At 24.8% G+C, this 15,487-nt stretch overlaps 1 protein-coding gene across 1 annotated transcript; it reads left to right on the forward strand.

Annotated features, from left to right (window-relative positions):
* The first annotated feature begins 484 nt into the window (after positions 1-484).
* On the forward strand, positions 485-1,166 carry LOC107616585 (heavy metal-associated isoprenylated plant protein 20). The gene has a single exon (XM_016318538.3). The coding sequence runs from the start codon at positions 528-530 to the stop codon at positions 969-971; it is 444 nt and encodes a 147-aa protein (XP_016174024.1). The 5' UTR covers positions 485-527; the 3' UTR covers positions 972-1,166.
* The last annotated feature ends 14,321 nt before the right edge of the window (positions 1,167-15,487 follow it).

Genomic DNA, 15,487 nt, shown 5'->3' on the forward strand with positions numbered 1-15,487 from the left:
CTTCTACTAAATATCAGAATATTTCTTTTTTATATTAAATGGATATTTTTTTATATATTTTATAAATTCTTTTATATACTAAGAATCGGGATTGTTGGAAGTTTCGTGATCTCCACCCCTATTTTTTCAATGTATCATTCAGAATTTTAATTTGGGGTAAGAAACAATTAATATCAAATATTATAAATTAAAAACAAATAAAATTAATTAAATATAATTATAAATTAGTTAAATTGTTTACTTTTTAGCTGATCACCTCTTGGTTCTATATATTTTTTTAATTATTATTTGTACGTTTAATTTATTTTAATTTGTATTTATATTTTAACATGTATTTTACAATAATAACTAATTTTGGTAACTAATTTTAATGTACACGTAGTATAGTCGATTTTATAATATTATTAACCTAAAATTGAGCAGAATTTGCGCACACAACTTTGCGCTATATATATAAAGGAATAAGAGCATTTCCCATAGCTTGTGGAAAACAATAACTCAAGTCTTGTGTTGTTGAAGAAATAAAAATGGGTGCTCTTGATTTCCTTTCAGATTACTTCTCAGTGACGAGGACCCCAAGAAAGAAACGGAAGCCAATGCAGACGGTGGAAATAAAGGTGAAGATGGACTGTGATGGGTGTGAGAGGAGAGTAAGAAACTCAGTTGCAAACATGAAAGGAGTGAAACAAGTGGAGGTGAATAGGAAACAGAGCAAGGTAACAGTGACAGGGTATGTGGATAGAAACAGGGTTCTGAAGAAAGTGCAGAGCACAGGGAAGAGAGCAGAGTTCTGGCCATACATTCAATATAACTTGGTTGCATACCCTTTTATTTCTCAAGCTTATGACAAGAAGGCTCCTTCTGGTTATGTCAAGAACACTGATCTCGCCCTCCCTAACCCCAATGCTCCCCATGAGAAGCTTGCTACTCTCTTCAGTGATGATAATCCTAATTCCTGTTCCATCATGTAATCTCTTCTTAATTATCCATCCTTCCTTATTATTACTAGTAACCACTCTAATATTATTGCTCATCATTTTCTTAGTTATTACTACGCTTAGGCCATTGGCTCCTTAGCAGTATTCTTATTATAATATCCATCTTTATATATATGTATTAATATCTTTGAGAATATATATTATTAAGTTAATTGAGAAAGTTATGAATACTATTCTGTAACTAAATTATTTTTTAAAAAAATTTAAGCTGATTAAAGAAGGTATATAAATAATTATATTTTTTATGCGTCTATTTATATTTTTTTTTTGTGTTTACATAAAATTTATATCCACTTTCTTTTCTTTTTCATTTATCTTGTACTAAAAATTTCTTTTAGAATTTAATAAAAATTAAACTATAATTTTTTTATTATAAAAATTATTATAATATATCGTAAATTCATTTCTTCTAAATATTTAAATTGATAAAAAAAGATAAATAACTAATTATATATATTTAACAACAACATACAAAATCTACAAAGCAATAATTAAAGTCACAACTGATGAATGAAAAGCAGAAGAGAGAAAATGTCTAAGTCTTTTATAAGTGACAGTATTTACTATTTAGTTAGTAATGATTCAAACAAACTATATATATGATTGTTACTGTATCTGCCAAATAGAATATAGAAGCTAGATAGGGCCATGCAGCAACAAGCACTTAATTGCAAGAGCAAAAGCACTTTAACCAATAAACGATTCTTAAAATAGACATCCAATACCCAAAAGGATATATTTTGATTCCACCATAAAGCAAGTAACCATGATTGATGGCAGAGGATCAAATTAATCATTAAACATATACACTGATTTATTAATAGCGTGCATGTAGCTAGGTGTAAAATAATTAGACTTTTTACCCTCATCGATTATTATGCATAAAAATAATTTAATTATGATCATACCATCATGTTACAATAGGTTTCCTTTCATCAAATAAAATAAAATAACAATTTGTTGTCATGTTTGTCAAACAGTGAACATCATCATATCTTTCATTTCCTTTAATCTTAAGATTCTACAACAAAAGGGACAATGAGGGTTAGGCAATAAGATGGAATTTTAATGCACTGGTGATGGTTGATTCTGTAAAATCTCATCACAGCAATTAACATACGACCACATCAATCAAGAATTACTAAATTATTACATACATTACTAAAGTAGGATTCTCTTAGATAATATTAGGAAGGAAAAAAAAAAGTCACAATTTATTTTATTTAATATTTATTAATTATTATAACAATTAATAAATATTAAATAAGATAAATTATGGTTATTTTTAATTAATTTTTTAAATTATCAAATATTTTCAAATATTAGTCACCTTTTTATTTGAATTTAGAGGTTGTGACAAAAATATTTCATTCTTTTCAAAGTCCAAAGATATCTTTTAATATTATATTTTCCTAGATAACACAAAACTGCATACCCAATCTCTTACAGAATATAAATTAAGGAAACGTTGTAAGAGATATTATGATTGAAAAAGGGTATTGTATTGTTAGAGATATAATTATTTATTTAATTTTTTATTAATTTTATTTAAAAAAATTTATAATATAATATTAAAGTTTTTGTAATTAAAAGATTTAAAATTCGATTTTGTTTAATTCTAAAAAAAAAAATAAACAGTATAAAAAAAAGAAAGAAAAACACCTATACAAAATTTAGACAAATTCAAAAAAAAAATTATATAAAAAAATATATTAAAAATATAATTATTCATATCTATTTTTTATTAATTAAAATTTTTAGAATAAGCAATTTTATCACATATATTAGACTTTGCTCGATTTATGGTCTATTTTATCGATTTGCATAGCACTCATATTATTATTATTCCTAGACACAAGCTTATCTTAAAAATTGGCAATGAGTGTTAATAATAACAAAAGAAAATAAACACACATATTGACAATGATAGATGAGTGAGCTAACTTATGGATGTGGTTATAATTTACCTAGCTAGCTTGTGTCTCTAAAATAGGTTTCTGCATGTCAATATATTACACGTGTAGACTCTATTATCATACAAAACGAATTTGGTTTTTCCTTGTTCAACAAGAACTAATTAACATGCATGGGTATTAATTTGTTAGTAATAGTGTTTAATTTGTTAAGTTAATAAGGTTACTTATTACTAATAATATAAATGTTTTTTACTATTAAACTAAAAGTTTTATTATTTAAATACAAATAATTTTAAAATTCTCCTATATACCTTAACAAGTTTTTCTTAGTAAAACCTTACTATAATTACATGTTAGGATAGATAATAAGTGATGTGAAAATAGAAGTATTGGGACTTCCACTTGGCATGAAATTATTAGTTAATATTTTTTTTTTAATGAAAGTAGCTTTTAGAGATTCAAATGAAACTTATCTTTTTGCACTTACTTACCGCAGGCTGTTTATCTTTTTGTCAATGTCATATTCACTATAATTATAAGATGCATATTGTTGATCAGCCTTAATAAATTAAAAGGTGAAGGCAAAAAGAATTTGATGATAAGCATCAAGTAATATGATGAGGTTGGTATTCAAAGTGCCATGCATAGTATCTGATTTTTTTTATAATATTTTTTAAATTCGACAGGTGAACCATTAATCCATTATTCATATAAATTTTATTTAAAAATTTATCTACACAAAATATAATTTAATATTCAATATTTATTTAAACAGATGAATATACTCAACCAAGTGGATTATATTATAGTTTCTTGCTATTAATTTTTTATGGTAATAAATTAAGAGAATCACTTACATAAAGATGTTAAAAATATTTTTTTTAAAAGATATTTTTTAAAAATTAAAATTTAACATATATAATCAATTAAATTGTATTATTTTTATTAAAAATTAGACTGGACAAATCAATTTAGCAAAAAAAAATTAATAAATTAAATTTTGAACCGGTATAAATTAATATTTTTTATAAAAAATTATTACAATATCCCTATTATAAAATACAGCTAAAATATCCCTATTATATATATATATATATATATATATATATATATATATATATAATGAGTATTTTAGTCATTTTATATAATAACGGTATTGTAATCACTTTTTATAAAAAAATATTAATTTAGACCGATTCAAAATTTAATTTACTATTTTTTGATCAAATTAATTTATCTGACATAATTTTAACAAAAATAACACAATTTATTAAGTAATTATATGTGTTAAATTTTAATTATTAAAAAATATATTAAAAAAAAGATATTTTATACATCTTTATGGAGCATCCCGTAAATTAAAGGGTTATTATTACTATTACATTACAACATTATAACATTGCTTCAATCCATCTTTATTAAGTTAAGCTTTGATTTTTATATGATTTTCTTTTGGGTATGGAGTGAAAAGGAGAGTAGGGGTCCAATTTAGCTACTCTTCAAAAAAAAAAAAAAAAAGTAGCTAGTTATGATTTTTAGCACAGGATATATACCCCCACTAAGGAACATGAACCGCAACTAAGAGTTATTGTGACTTCTTTGGCCAATGCATGAATGAACTTTGTCTTAGCAAGGAAGAAAAAAATATATAGAGATATATAACTTTGATTTGGACTTCAATTTTGTGACCACGCTTATATATATATACTTTTTTGGGAAAAAATTCATACCAATCAACAAAGATTAACATATATGTTAATCTGCAAGAAATATATAAATAAAGAAGATCAAGTCATATACAAACATATATAGATGTTGAATATATAAATAAATAAATAAATCGCACGTAATCACAAGTATATAGTACTTTATTAAGATTGTTGTTCAATAACACTCATATATAATAATTTCTTAATTCATAGAATGCCAACGGTATATCAATTATTTTCATTTTGCAATTATAATATGAATTCGTTCCTTTTTTTTAGCCACAATATTTCAGAACCTTCATATTCTTTCCTTTCTTCCAAAAAGAAACAGCATTGGGATAAAGAAAACAGAAGCAAGCAATCCAAATAAAATAAATCAGAATAGTAGAGAGAGAGAGAGAATTTATTGGCATAGGCATTGATAATTTTCAACTTTAGATATTCAAAAAGAAACAGCAGAAAGTGGTTTTTTTAAATGCTTTGATTCCAATTGTTAAAGAGTTTTGTGGGTGTGGGTAGGAGGTAGAATAACAAAGTAGCCCCACTCTTTCATAAAGGAATTGCCTTTTGTAGATTCTCATATTAATATAAAATAAATAAATAGAAGATAGCATTTGTTTTTGGTCTGAGTACATTCAAAATTGCTCTTGGATGAAATTTTGGAAAATAGCATAGTCTCTAATCTCTAGACACAAGAGCCCAAGCCCACTGGTTAGCCCAGTCCAATCACTTCTAATCAAGTAGTTTTTGGTGGGCTCTTAGGCCTAAAAAATAAAAAAAACCAACATTTCATATCAAACTATTATGAAGGTAAATGAAAGATACCGTAGACAAAAAAAAGTTAACTTCATAATCATTAATCAGTGAAATCACTACTCACTTATGTTGTATCAATTTAACTACGTTTCTTTTAAAAGTTGTACAATATTCAGCTTTTTATTATAATAATTTAAAAAAAATAAAACAAACACATCTAAAAATTATAAATAGATTTAGTATCTTTTTAAAATTAAATACACATTCAAAATACAAACTAAATAAAACTTAAATTTAAAATTTTAATTTCAATTTTAAATTTTTGTTTCAGATTTAATATATTTAATTATTAATATATTACAATTTAAATACACATCCAAAAATCAAATTAGTTAGAATTTAAAATTTCGAATTTAAAATTCTAAAATAAATCTTAAATCATCTTAAATCTTCGCTCCGTAAAATCCAGACCTGCAGCGCCTCCCTCTCCTCATTTATGGCCGCTTTCGTCTTCTCCCGCGTTGCGCACTCCTCTGTGACGGTCTCCTCCTTCGACGACGTGCTTCTCCCCACGACGCGCACTTCCCCTGCGCACACCTCCGCGCCTCCTCCATCGATGGGCTCCTCCCCATCCCTGGTCTCCTCTCTCGCGCCACGCACAACAGCCCCCTTCTCCCGCGCCTCCCCCTGTCTCCTCCCCACGTCGCACTCCCTCTGTCTCTGGTAGTTCTGCTTGCAAAATTCTAAAAAAAATTGGTTGAGTTAATTCATGAAGATATGTTATCCCTTTTTTTTCGCTTAATAAAAAGTTCTATTTTTTTAAATTTATGTATAATATTGGAAGTGTCTGTGTTTTTTTTTCTTTTTTTTTTAATGTATTGTGATTATAATTTTGTTTGCACTCATATATTTGATTTGGAAGTTGTAATGTTAACCTAATTTGGATGTGTCAATACTTAATTTTGGATGTGTTTATGTTGTTCATTATGTTCTTATGTACATATATAAGTTTTTTTTACATAAGTTTTGGATGTGCTGATAAAATATTTAGAGTGCATTCTTATAATTTTATATGTGTATTTGAGTTTTATTTTTTCTATGTTCAATTTGTAATTTAGAACTACAATGACAATAATTTAAATGTGTTAATACATAATTTTGAATGTTTATGTTTATTTAATTTTAGATGTGTTTTTGACATGAATTTTGAATGTTTTGAATAAAAAAAATTTGAAGTGAGTTTAATTGATTTTGAAAACTTCACTAATTTTTTAAAAATTAGTACACGAAAAGTTGTTACGAGTTTTATGGTTTGGTTTGCAAAAAATTAATGTATTGCAAGTGGTTACAAATTTTACGGTGATAAGTATTTAAAATAAAAGTAGTTCCTTAAAAATAGAAAATATGATTAATTAAAAAATTAAAATAATAAAATATTAGATTTAAAGACTAAATAAAGGTTGAATTTTGTTATACAAGTAGATTTTTCATTTTGTATGTATTGTAGTTTAAGCAACATTCAATAATTAAGGTAGTGTTTGTTTTGAGATATTGGGATGGAGACTAAAATACCGAAATTCAGTATCATGTTTGTTGGCTCAGAGATTGATATTAAAATTTTAGTTTTTGTCTATAAAATTTGAGTATTTCAATACCTCTAAAAAGTGAGAACATAGGAGACTAAAATTTTTAGAGATAAATATTGAAACTTTAATAATATTTTATACCTAAAATATCACCGTTTTAATTAATTAATTTTAATTTTATCCTTTGTGCAAATTAAATTAGAATTTCATTCTTATTTCGATATCTGTCTTCTACTTTATACCAAATATAATACTAAAATTTATTTCAATCTCAATCTTTATTTCTTAATCTCCGTCTCTCTTCCAAACTTTACCTATATAATTTGCCAATTGAAAATCACGACCTTTAAATTGCAATCGCTCAAAAAATCCATGTTATCATTTTTCATTGGTCACATTACATATGTTAGTACTTAGTAGCGCATAATAATGTAGTAGTCCGATGTAAAATTTGAAAATATGAATGGATAGATTGATTATTAAAAAGGGCATGAGTTGAAATAAGTGAGATCCGTTATTGGATTAACTTTCCTAGAATAAGTTAAAGCAAGTATCTATAATCTAATTGTAAAGGTTAATCTAAACACAAAGTGAATATCAAAGGTGATTAAAATCGTGTGATGAGAGGCAGGTAGGTGGGATTTAGGAAGAGTGAAAATAAGGAAAATGTGGTGTCCAGAAATGCACCTCTCTTTCCCCATAAAAAGATGCTAAAAGAAAACAAATGGACACATCACATTCAAACCTGGCATTACTGGGGACAAGGGACAGGGGACCCCTCCATCTCTTCTCATTTATCACTTTTTCATATAACAATCCTCCCTTCCAAGGCCACCCAAAATCCCTCCCCTATTTTATTACTAAGAATGGCAATATTATCTGAATTTGCAGATACTTATTTTATTTTTATTTACATTGGGTTAGATTTTTAGTGGAATGAAATTAAATTTAAGTATATTCGTTTTACTTGTTTTGATATATATAATATATATAAAATAATTAATAATATTATATTTAAATTTTTATTTTTATTTATGTTATATATATAAAATAATAATTATAGAAAAAAGACGAATGTTTACAAAAATGGGTTAGGGTCAATTTTATACTACTTACAAATAGAAATGAAACAAATTTTAGGTAGATTATTATAAGAGAAGATGGATTAAAGACTATTTATTTTTAGACACAAAATATTGAAACAGAGACATAAAACTATAAAATTATGTTTGGTATATGAGATATGAATAGAAATATTATGTCTAAAGATACTATTAGTATATTTTGTATTTATTCTAATAAAAAAATACAGAAACACTGATAGAAAATATAATTTATTTTTTATTTTCTATTATTATTTTTATTATTTTTTAATAATTATATATTTTATTATTATATATTTTTTAAATTTTTTAAATAAAAATAAATTAAAATTTTATAATTTATTTTAATTTATTACTAAATAAATTTATTTTTTATATTTTATTTTTTATATTTTATTTTATTTTATTTTTAAAATCAAGTGTAGCCTTTATTAAAAAAAACTCACCCCTACTCAACTTAGTGCCACCCCACCCTATTACTACCACCCTTCCCACATGCTGACCTAAGACACTTTTTTATCTTTTATTATTAAACAAGACAAGAGGTTATATTACTTATCCTTATATAAAAATGCTAGTAAAGAATCTTTAGAATGTAATTTGATTAAATATATTAAATTATTTAATTACCATATTTATATATATAGATAGAGATAATTTTATATAAGTAGTTATCACACACATGGGAAGAATAAAAATCCGATGCTAGTAAAGTATTTTAAACGTAAATATAGTGCTTAATTGTAAAAGTCTCACTTTCTAAACCGTTGAACAAATTATTTTAATAATTAAATTTAATTAAATTGATCTAATAATTTATTAATATAATAAAAATTTAATTAAAAATAAGAAAGAGATAAATAAAAAAAATATAATTAAATTTACTTACCAAAATTATTTGTTCATCTACTATTTTTTCAATAACAAATTAGTATCTTAATTAATCACAACATATTAACATTTATATTTTCATCACAACTTTATTCTATAAACAGGTACATGCAATGTAGCATAGCATTGGCCATTAGCCTTCTTAACAGAGCAGACCAGAAGACACGAGGTAGTGCCCTATGCAGCTATTCCGCTCCACTGCAACAATTGCATTTATTTATCTACTAATAAATATGTGTAATGCTATTTTAAATATGAATTTAATTTTGATCCAGATAATTTTATATGTAAATTTAATTATATAATATTATATTAATAAAAATAATTATTTTTATATTATTTGTATAAATAATTATTTAAAAAAATAAAAATTTAGTTATTTTATATTTTAAAAATATATATTAAGATTATAAATTAAAATTTTTTTATTATAAATTAAATTTTTTATTAAAAATATATTTAAAATATTACACTAATAGTAATCTAATCTAAATTTAAATAATAAATACAATTAAATAATTGTATAAAATATTTATGAAAAGGGTGGTAGCATTTGAGTGGCAGTTAAAGTTAATTTGATATGGCAGAAGAAAAATGAGACTTGATGGAGAAGCAAAGACATAGTAGTGACTGGTTAGAAAAGAAGAGAAAAGAAAGTGCAACAGCATGCAGATGCAGATGCAGGTGGTTGGGACTAGCAAGTAATGATGACCTAACAAGCCCCTCGTATTGGTGACTCAAACCCCACCCTACACTTTGTGTGATTGCGTGCATCACCCTATAACACACTATCTATCAAACTATCAAACAAAATTGGCCCTTGTGACTTGTGTCACATACAGGCCCAACACCATTACTCATTTCCTATGCATATCCCTACCATAATTGGCTTTATAACCAGGAAGTATGTTTTGAAACTAGGGCCTTATAAGGTTAAAATTTCAATTTTATTCTTTGTATTTTAACCTCTTCTCTTTTCCCACTATATTCTTAGTCTCTGCCTCTTTTCAAGTAGTTCAGTTTCCAATTTTACAACCCAACAAGGCAACAACATTCTTCTCTTGTGTATTTTGTAGGTGAGTTCTGGTGCAGTTTTTTCGTGTGAAGCTAATAGTTTAGAGTTATTAAATGATAATTTAGTCAAACTTGTTAAATTATTTAATGATTCTCAATTATCAGTTTCATATGAAGTTAACTGCATTTGATTTTTCATTTATTTTGTATCATGAAATTACACAAAGTGATGCTACATCTTTTTAACTACTTAAAATAGAAACAATATTTTGGAATAGGTATTGAAAATATGTAAGGAAAGCAAGAATATGAAAGGCATAATAAAGGCCTGTTTGAAAAGTTTTAAAAATAATTTTTTGAGTTTTTTGACTTATGAAAATTAGTAGTATTAATGTCTGGTACAATTTTTAAAATTAAATTGTAACTTTCTAAGAAGCTATTTATGAGTTTATAGAGAAGTTAAAAAAATGACTTGGTCTCATAATATTACTATTTTTTATCACATTTCTATAAAATAAGCATTTTTAGAACTAAAAATTCAAATATAAAATAACTTATTTATAAACTATTTTTAATATAGCAATTTATTATTTAAGCTAATTTTTTTAAAAAGAATTTAATTAACCTGTTTATCCAAACTGGATCTAAGTGTAAAATTAAAATAAAATAATGAAAAAATAGAGATTTTAATACAATTTAGGAGATTAACAAGTGTCCTAAAATATATTTTTTAATTAAATATAAAAGGTAAGGATCCTTCTGATATCATAATATCATATCGTGGGCCAAGTGGTCTACCTTGGAATACAAGAAAACTGAAAGTGTGAAAGAACATTAACAAAATGGTGCAGAGTTCTAATATGGTGAATTATTGCTCTTATGTTTAGTTACGTTGATGCCTTGATGGGCTCCTGTGGTTGACACTGGCTGATTTTGCATGCGGGGATGATCAGTGGTCTTGGTCACCCATAAACGAGAAATTATAATAATTCATATATTTTACATGCACCTGATTTTTATCAAAATGTTTAGTTGATTCAGTAATTTCAGTTGCATAGCTTTGATATTATTGGTTTGAACTTTGAGTGTCATGTTATTCATTCAGTAATATTTTTTTAGTTCAGAAACGTAATCCTGTCACTTTTTAATTTAGGTATGGAATGAGGAATGATGTAGGACATAGTTATGGAGTGTATGAGTGTTTTATATAATTGTAGTGTCAAGAGCAAATTGGAATCTCTAATTTGTGTTTAAAAAATTAAAAAAAATTGCATTACACAAATCGGACCGTCCGATTTTAATTTTAAACAATTTAAAAAAATTTAATAATGAAATCGGATTATCCGATTTTTGTTTTCAAAACAAAAAAAATTGGACAGTCCAATTTCTTTACTTTATGGTTTAGAAAACAATTATTCCACATTCATGTCTAGCACCATCTACCTCCATATCTATGCACAACACACACAGAATCTGCATATCCAAAAGTGAGCCTAAACCTGTTTGGATGTAAAAAAGAAAATGAAAAAAAAATAAGAAAAAAATAATTATTTATATGTTATTTGGATAAATAAAAAATAGTATAAAATTATATCAATACTTTTGATAAAGTATAAATATTTTTATTTATTTATATTTTGTTACATTTTATAAATATTATAATTTTATATATTTGATTTAAATTATTTATTTAATACATATAATATTTAAATATAAATCTCTATTATAATAATATATTAAAACTAAATTTATATTAATAATTGTTAATAATAATATAACTAAGGATAGTATTAGAAATACAAAAATATAGCATTTTCTTTCTTATTTTCTTACTTGTGATCAAAAGAAAATTTGATTAGTAGGATACACAAATTTTTTTTACTTCCTATTTTCTTTGATAATCAAACAAAAAAATATTATTTTTCATTCAATTTTTTTTATTCATTTTCTCTGCAACCAAACATAATATAATAATTTTTAAACTAAGTTGAATCAAATTACACTTGCATACACGTATTTTTTTTCTTGTATACAATCTTAATCTGCATAGCCTTTTCTTTCTTTGTTTGCGTCTTCTTTGTCTCCCTTTTTCTTCTTTTCTTTCACCTTTGTCTTTTTTTACATTATTATCCTGCATTTTTTTTATTTTGTTTTTTCTCTTTCACTAAAAAAATAATAACAAAAAAAAATAAAACTCATGATACATTTTTATGATGAACAAATTATTTATCATCAATTCAAAAATTTAAAGGAATAAAAAATAGATATATAAATTAAGAGAAAACAACATATATATTTATTTGTCATAGAATGTTATATATTTTGTCATAGATATTGTGTCATAAAAATTTTTTTTCTGTTATTTATATATTTTGACCACTAGAGATTTATTTTTTATATTTTGTTCATCCTATTGAGATTTCTGTATTACTTTTACGAAATTTATGTGTTGTTTTGTTTTATTAAAATTTATTTTTTGTATTTTCTGTTGTAATTAAAAAATTTTTTACGCTATGATTAAAAAATTTTGATGTTATTTTATTTTTGATAATTTTTAATTGGTTAAATTTTTTTATGTTATAGTTAAAATTTTTTTGTGTTATTTTCAAAGAATTTTGATATTTTTTTTGTTTTTGATAACTTTTAATTGATTAAAAAATTTCATGTGTAATGATTAAAAAATTTTTTATATCACAATTAAAAAATTTTATTATTTTTATTTCTGATAATTACTAACGTGCGTTTTGTAACTCAAACATTAAACTAAATATACCCTTTGACTTATTAACATTATTATTCATCTACTTTAGCGTCCATGATTCTCAAACTATGAATTGAAAATAAAACATACACACAATAAAAAGGTGCATAAAAATTCAAGTACGTGAATATAAAGTTATGTTTGTTTTGTGTTTATTTTGAAACATAAACATAGAGATATAGACACAAACACAAATTTTTTTAACTTGTTTAGTATTTAAGTACAAGACAGGCTAATTTTTTTAAAATTAAAAAAATGATGTATAATTCAGTATCATAGTTAATTGGTGTATTTTTTTTTATATAAATTTAAAATTTTTTATTTTAGTTTAAATAACAAATTAGACCCTCAAATTTGATAAATCGTAAGGTCAGATTTTCATAGTGCACAAATTAAAATTGTGGTGAGATAAATTTTTTTCGCTTTCAAACAAATTGAAGAGTCCGATTTGTAGGTTTAAAATATTTTTTAACACTAACATGCAAATTTAACCCTCAAATTTGCATTTAAAAAAAATTAAAAACCACAAATCTAACCCCCTCAAATTTGTGGCATAAAAAAATTTTAAAATCCACATTTATGATAATCTACACACAAAAAACACACCAACTCTTCACATTATTTAAAGAGTAAAGTATCGTTTTTGTCTCCAACGTTTGGGATAAATCTTATTTGTGTCTCTAACATTTAAATCGTCATATTTGTATCCCTAACGTTTGTAAAAGTGATTCAATATTATTCTGCCGTCAATTACACATCATATGCGCTTTAGTTTGAATTTTAAAAATCTCTTCTTGAAGTTAGAATACAAATGTCTGAGATAGAATCGACGATCCACTCCGAAATATAACTCATCAAAGTTGAAACTAATTCCTACAACATTTATATAATTCACTCTTTTAGGGACATAATTGAATCTATACACAAATAGTGGGTATAATATTAAAATCGAACACATCCAAGTGAGACCTAATTGAGAATGAATATATCTAAGTGAGAATAATTGAAAAATATAATCTGATTTGTTAGTATAATTAATAGTAGGATAACATTGAATCATTTTTATAAATGTTAGGGATACAAATAGGAGGATTTAAACGTTAAGGACATAAATATGACTTACCCCAAACGTTAAGAACAAAACAATACTTTACTCTTATTTAAAAATACCACCAAAATCTCAAAAATAAAAATAAAAAATGGACAAAACACACAAATCTCAATCTTATTAAAATTTTAATATTATCCTTATTGCAAACTATTATAAGTGTCACCACTACACAGTTACTATATTAACCAAACCACCACCATCAACAATTCAAGCACCGTCTCAACCAAATAATTATAATTAAAAATCTAAAACTAAATAACAAATTTAATATAACAAATATTATTAAAAAAAATAATCTAACAAAATTAATACAAAATTATTTTAATAAAATTTAACCAAAATATAAACAAATAAAAAATTAAATTATACAAAAAAAAAAAAGCAGAACAAGACCATATTCACTTGAGTGAAAAAGTTGTTAACATAACATGCTCATTTGAAACACTATCATTTGCTAGTTCCAGCATGGTTGATCCATCTAAATACTATGATTATGTCACATATTTGTTCTAAGTTGGAAAGATTATATATATTATGGTGACGCATATAATCAAAGTAAGGGTAACAGTCTCAAAGTTGGTCACATATATATGTGTCATCAAAGTCCAGCGTAGGAAAACGATGGATTGATTTGGTAGAGAATGATTAGCAAAGTAAGTCCCAATTCCGAAAGACAAACGAGTCGTGACAATGGCGAATAACTTGTCTCAGACACAGATCGCAAAGTAAGGATTGACTACTGCTTCCAATGTACGGTGATGCTCCTTCACTCTTCACCATCCTTATATAACTAGTGAAGTCATCATCACCACCTAAGTATACCTTATTATTTAATTTAACAAAACTTTATTTGTGTGTTTACAAATCATTACTCTAACACTAAAAAGATTGATATATATCATACGAAAGTTCTAAGAAAACTAATAATAACATATTAAGCACTGACATTTTATAGTGAGTTATTGTATTTGTGTGTCGGATACATTTTGAATATTATATTCATTAAGAGGAAGTATAGGGAGTTAATAGAATAGTTGTACAATGTATATAATAGAGGTTTAGGGTAACATTAGAGATATAACCATTAGTGTTACATTTTTTCATCGGTTTAAGTTTTTGGGATGAGTAATTTCATAATATGATATCAGAACTTTTTCGAATACGTTTGGACCATCACATGTTAACATGTTTAAGTCAAGCCTTATTCTTAGTATTGTTGAAATGATTTTAAAAATAATATATAATATTATATATTAAAATAATTTAAAAATTATTTTATATTTTAATATCAACAAAATATTAAAATATCATTATGATTTATTTAAAAAAATATTTTATATTATATATATATATATGAACCTATAATTGTAAAATTTTAAAATTGTGTGTTGACGTGTCTAATATTCGTACATCATAATAACAGTTCTAAGATTCATTCCAAGGCAAAATTAATTAAAGAAAAAACATTATTTTTCTGAAGCTATAAAAATTTAATTAATTGAGATTCTTGCCCTGCATGATGACTATCATCATTGAACTGTTTCTGATCTATTGATGATGAGTGGCTGAGTGCATAGATTATTATTATTATTATTATTATTATTATTATTAGCACATCTTTATTTTTGAGCTTAAGCAATGA

Source organism: Arachis ipaensis, chromosome B9 (genome assembly GCF_059453495.1).
Source record: "Arachis ipaensis isolate K30076 ecotype BB chromosome B9, ASM5945349v1, whole genome shotgun sequence".
Classification (NCBI taxonomy): domain Eukaryota; kingdom Viridiplantae; phylum Streptophyta; class Magnoliopsida; order Fabales; family Fabaceae; genus Arachis; species Arachis ipaensis.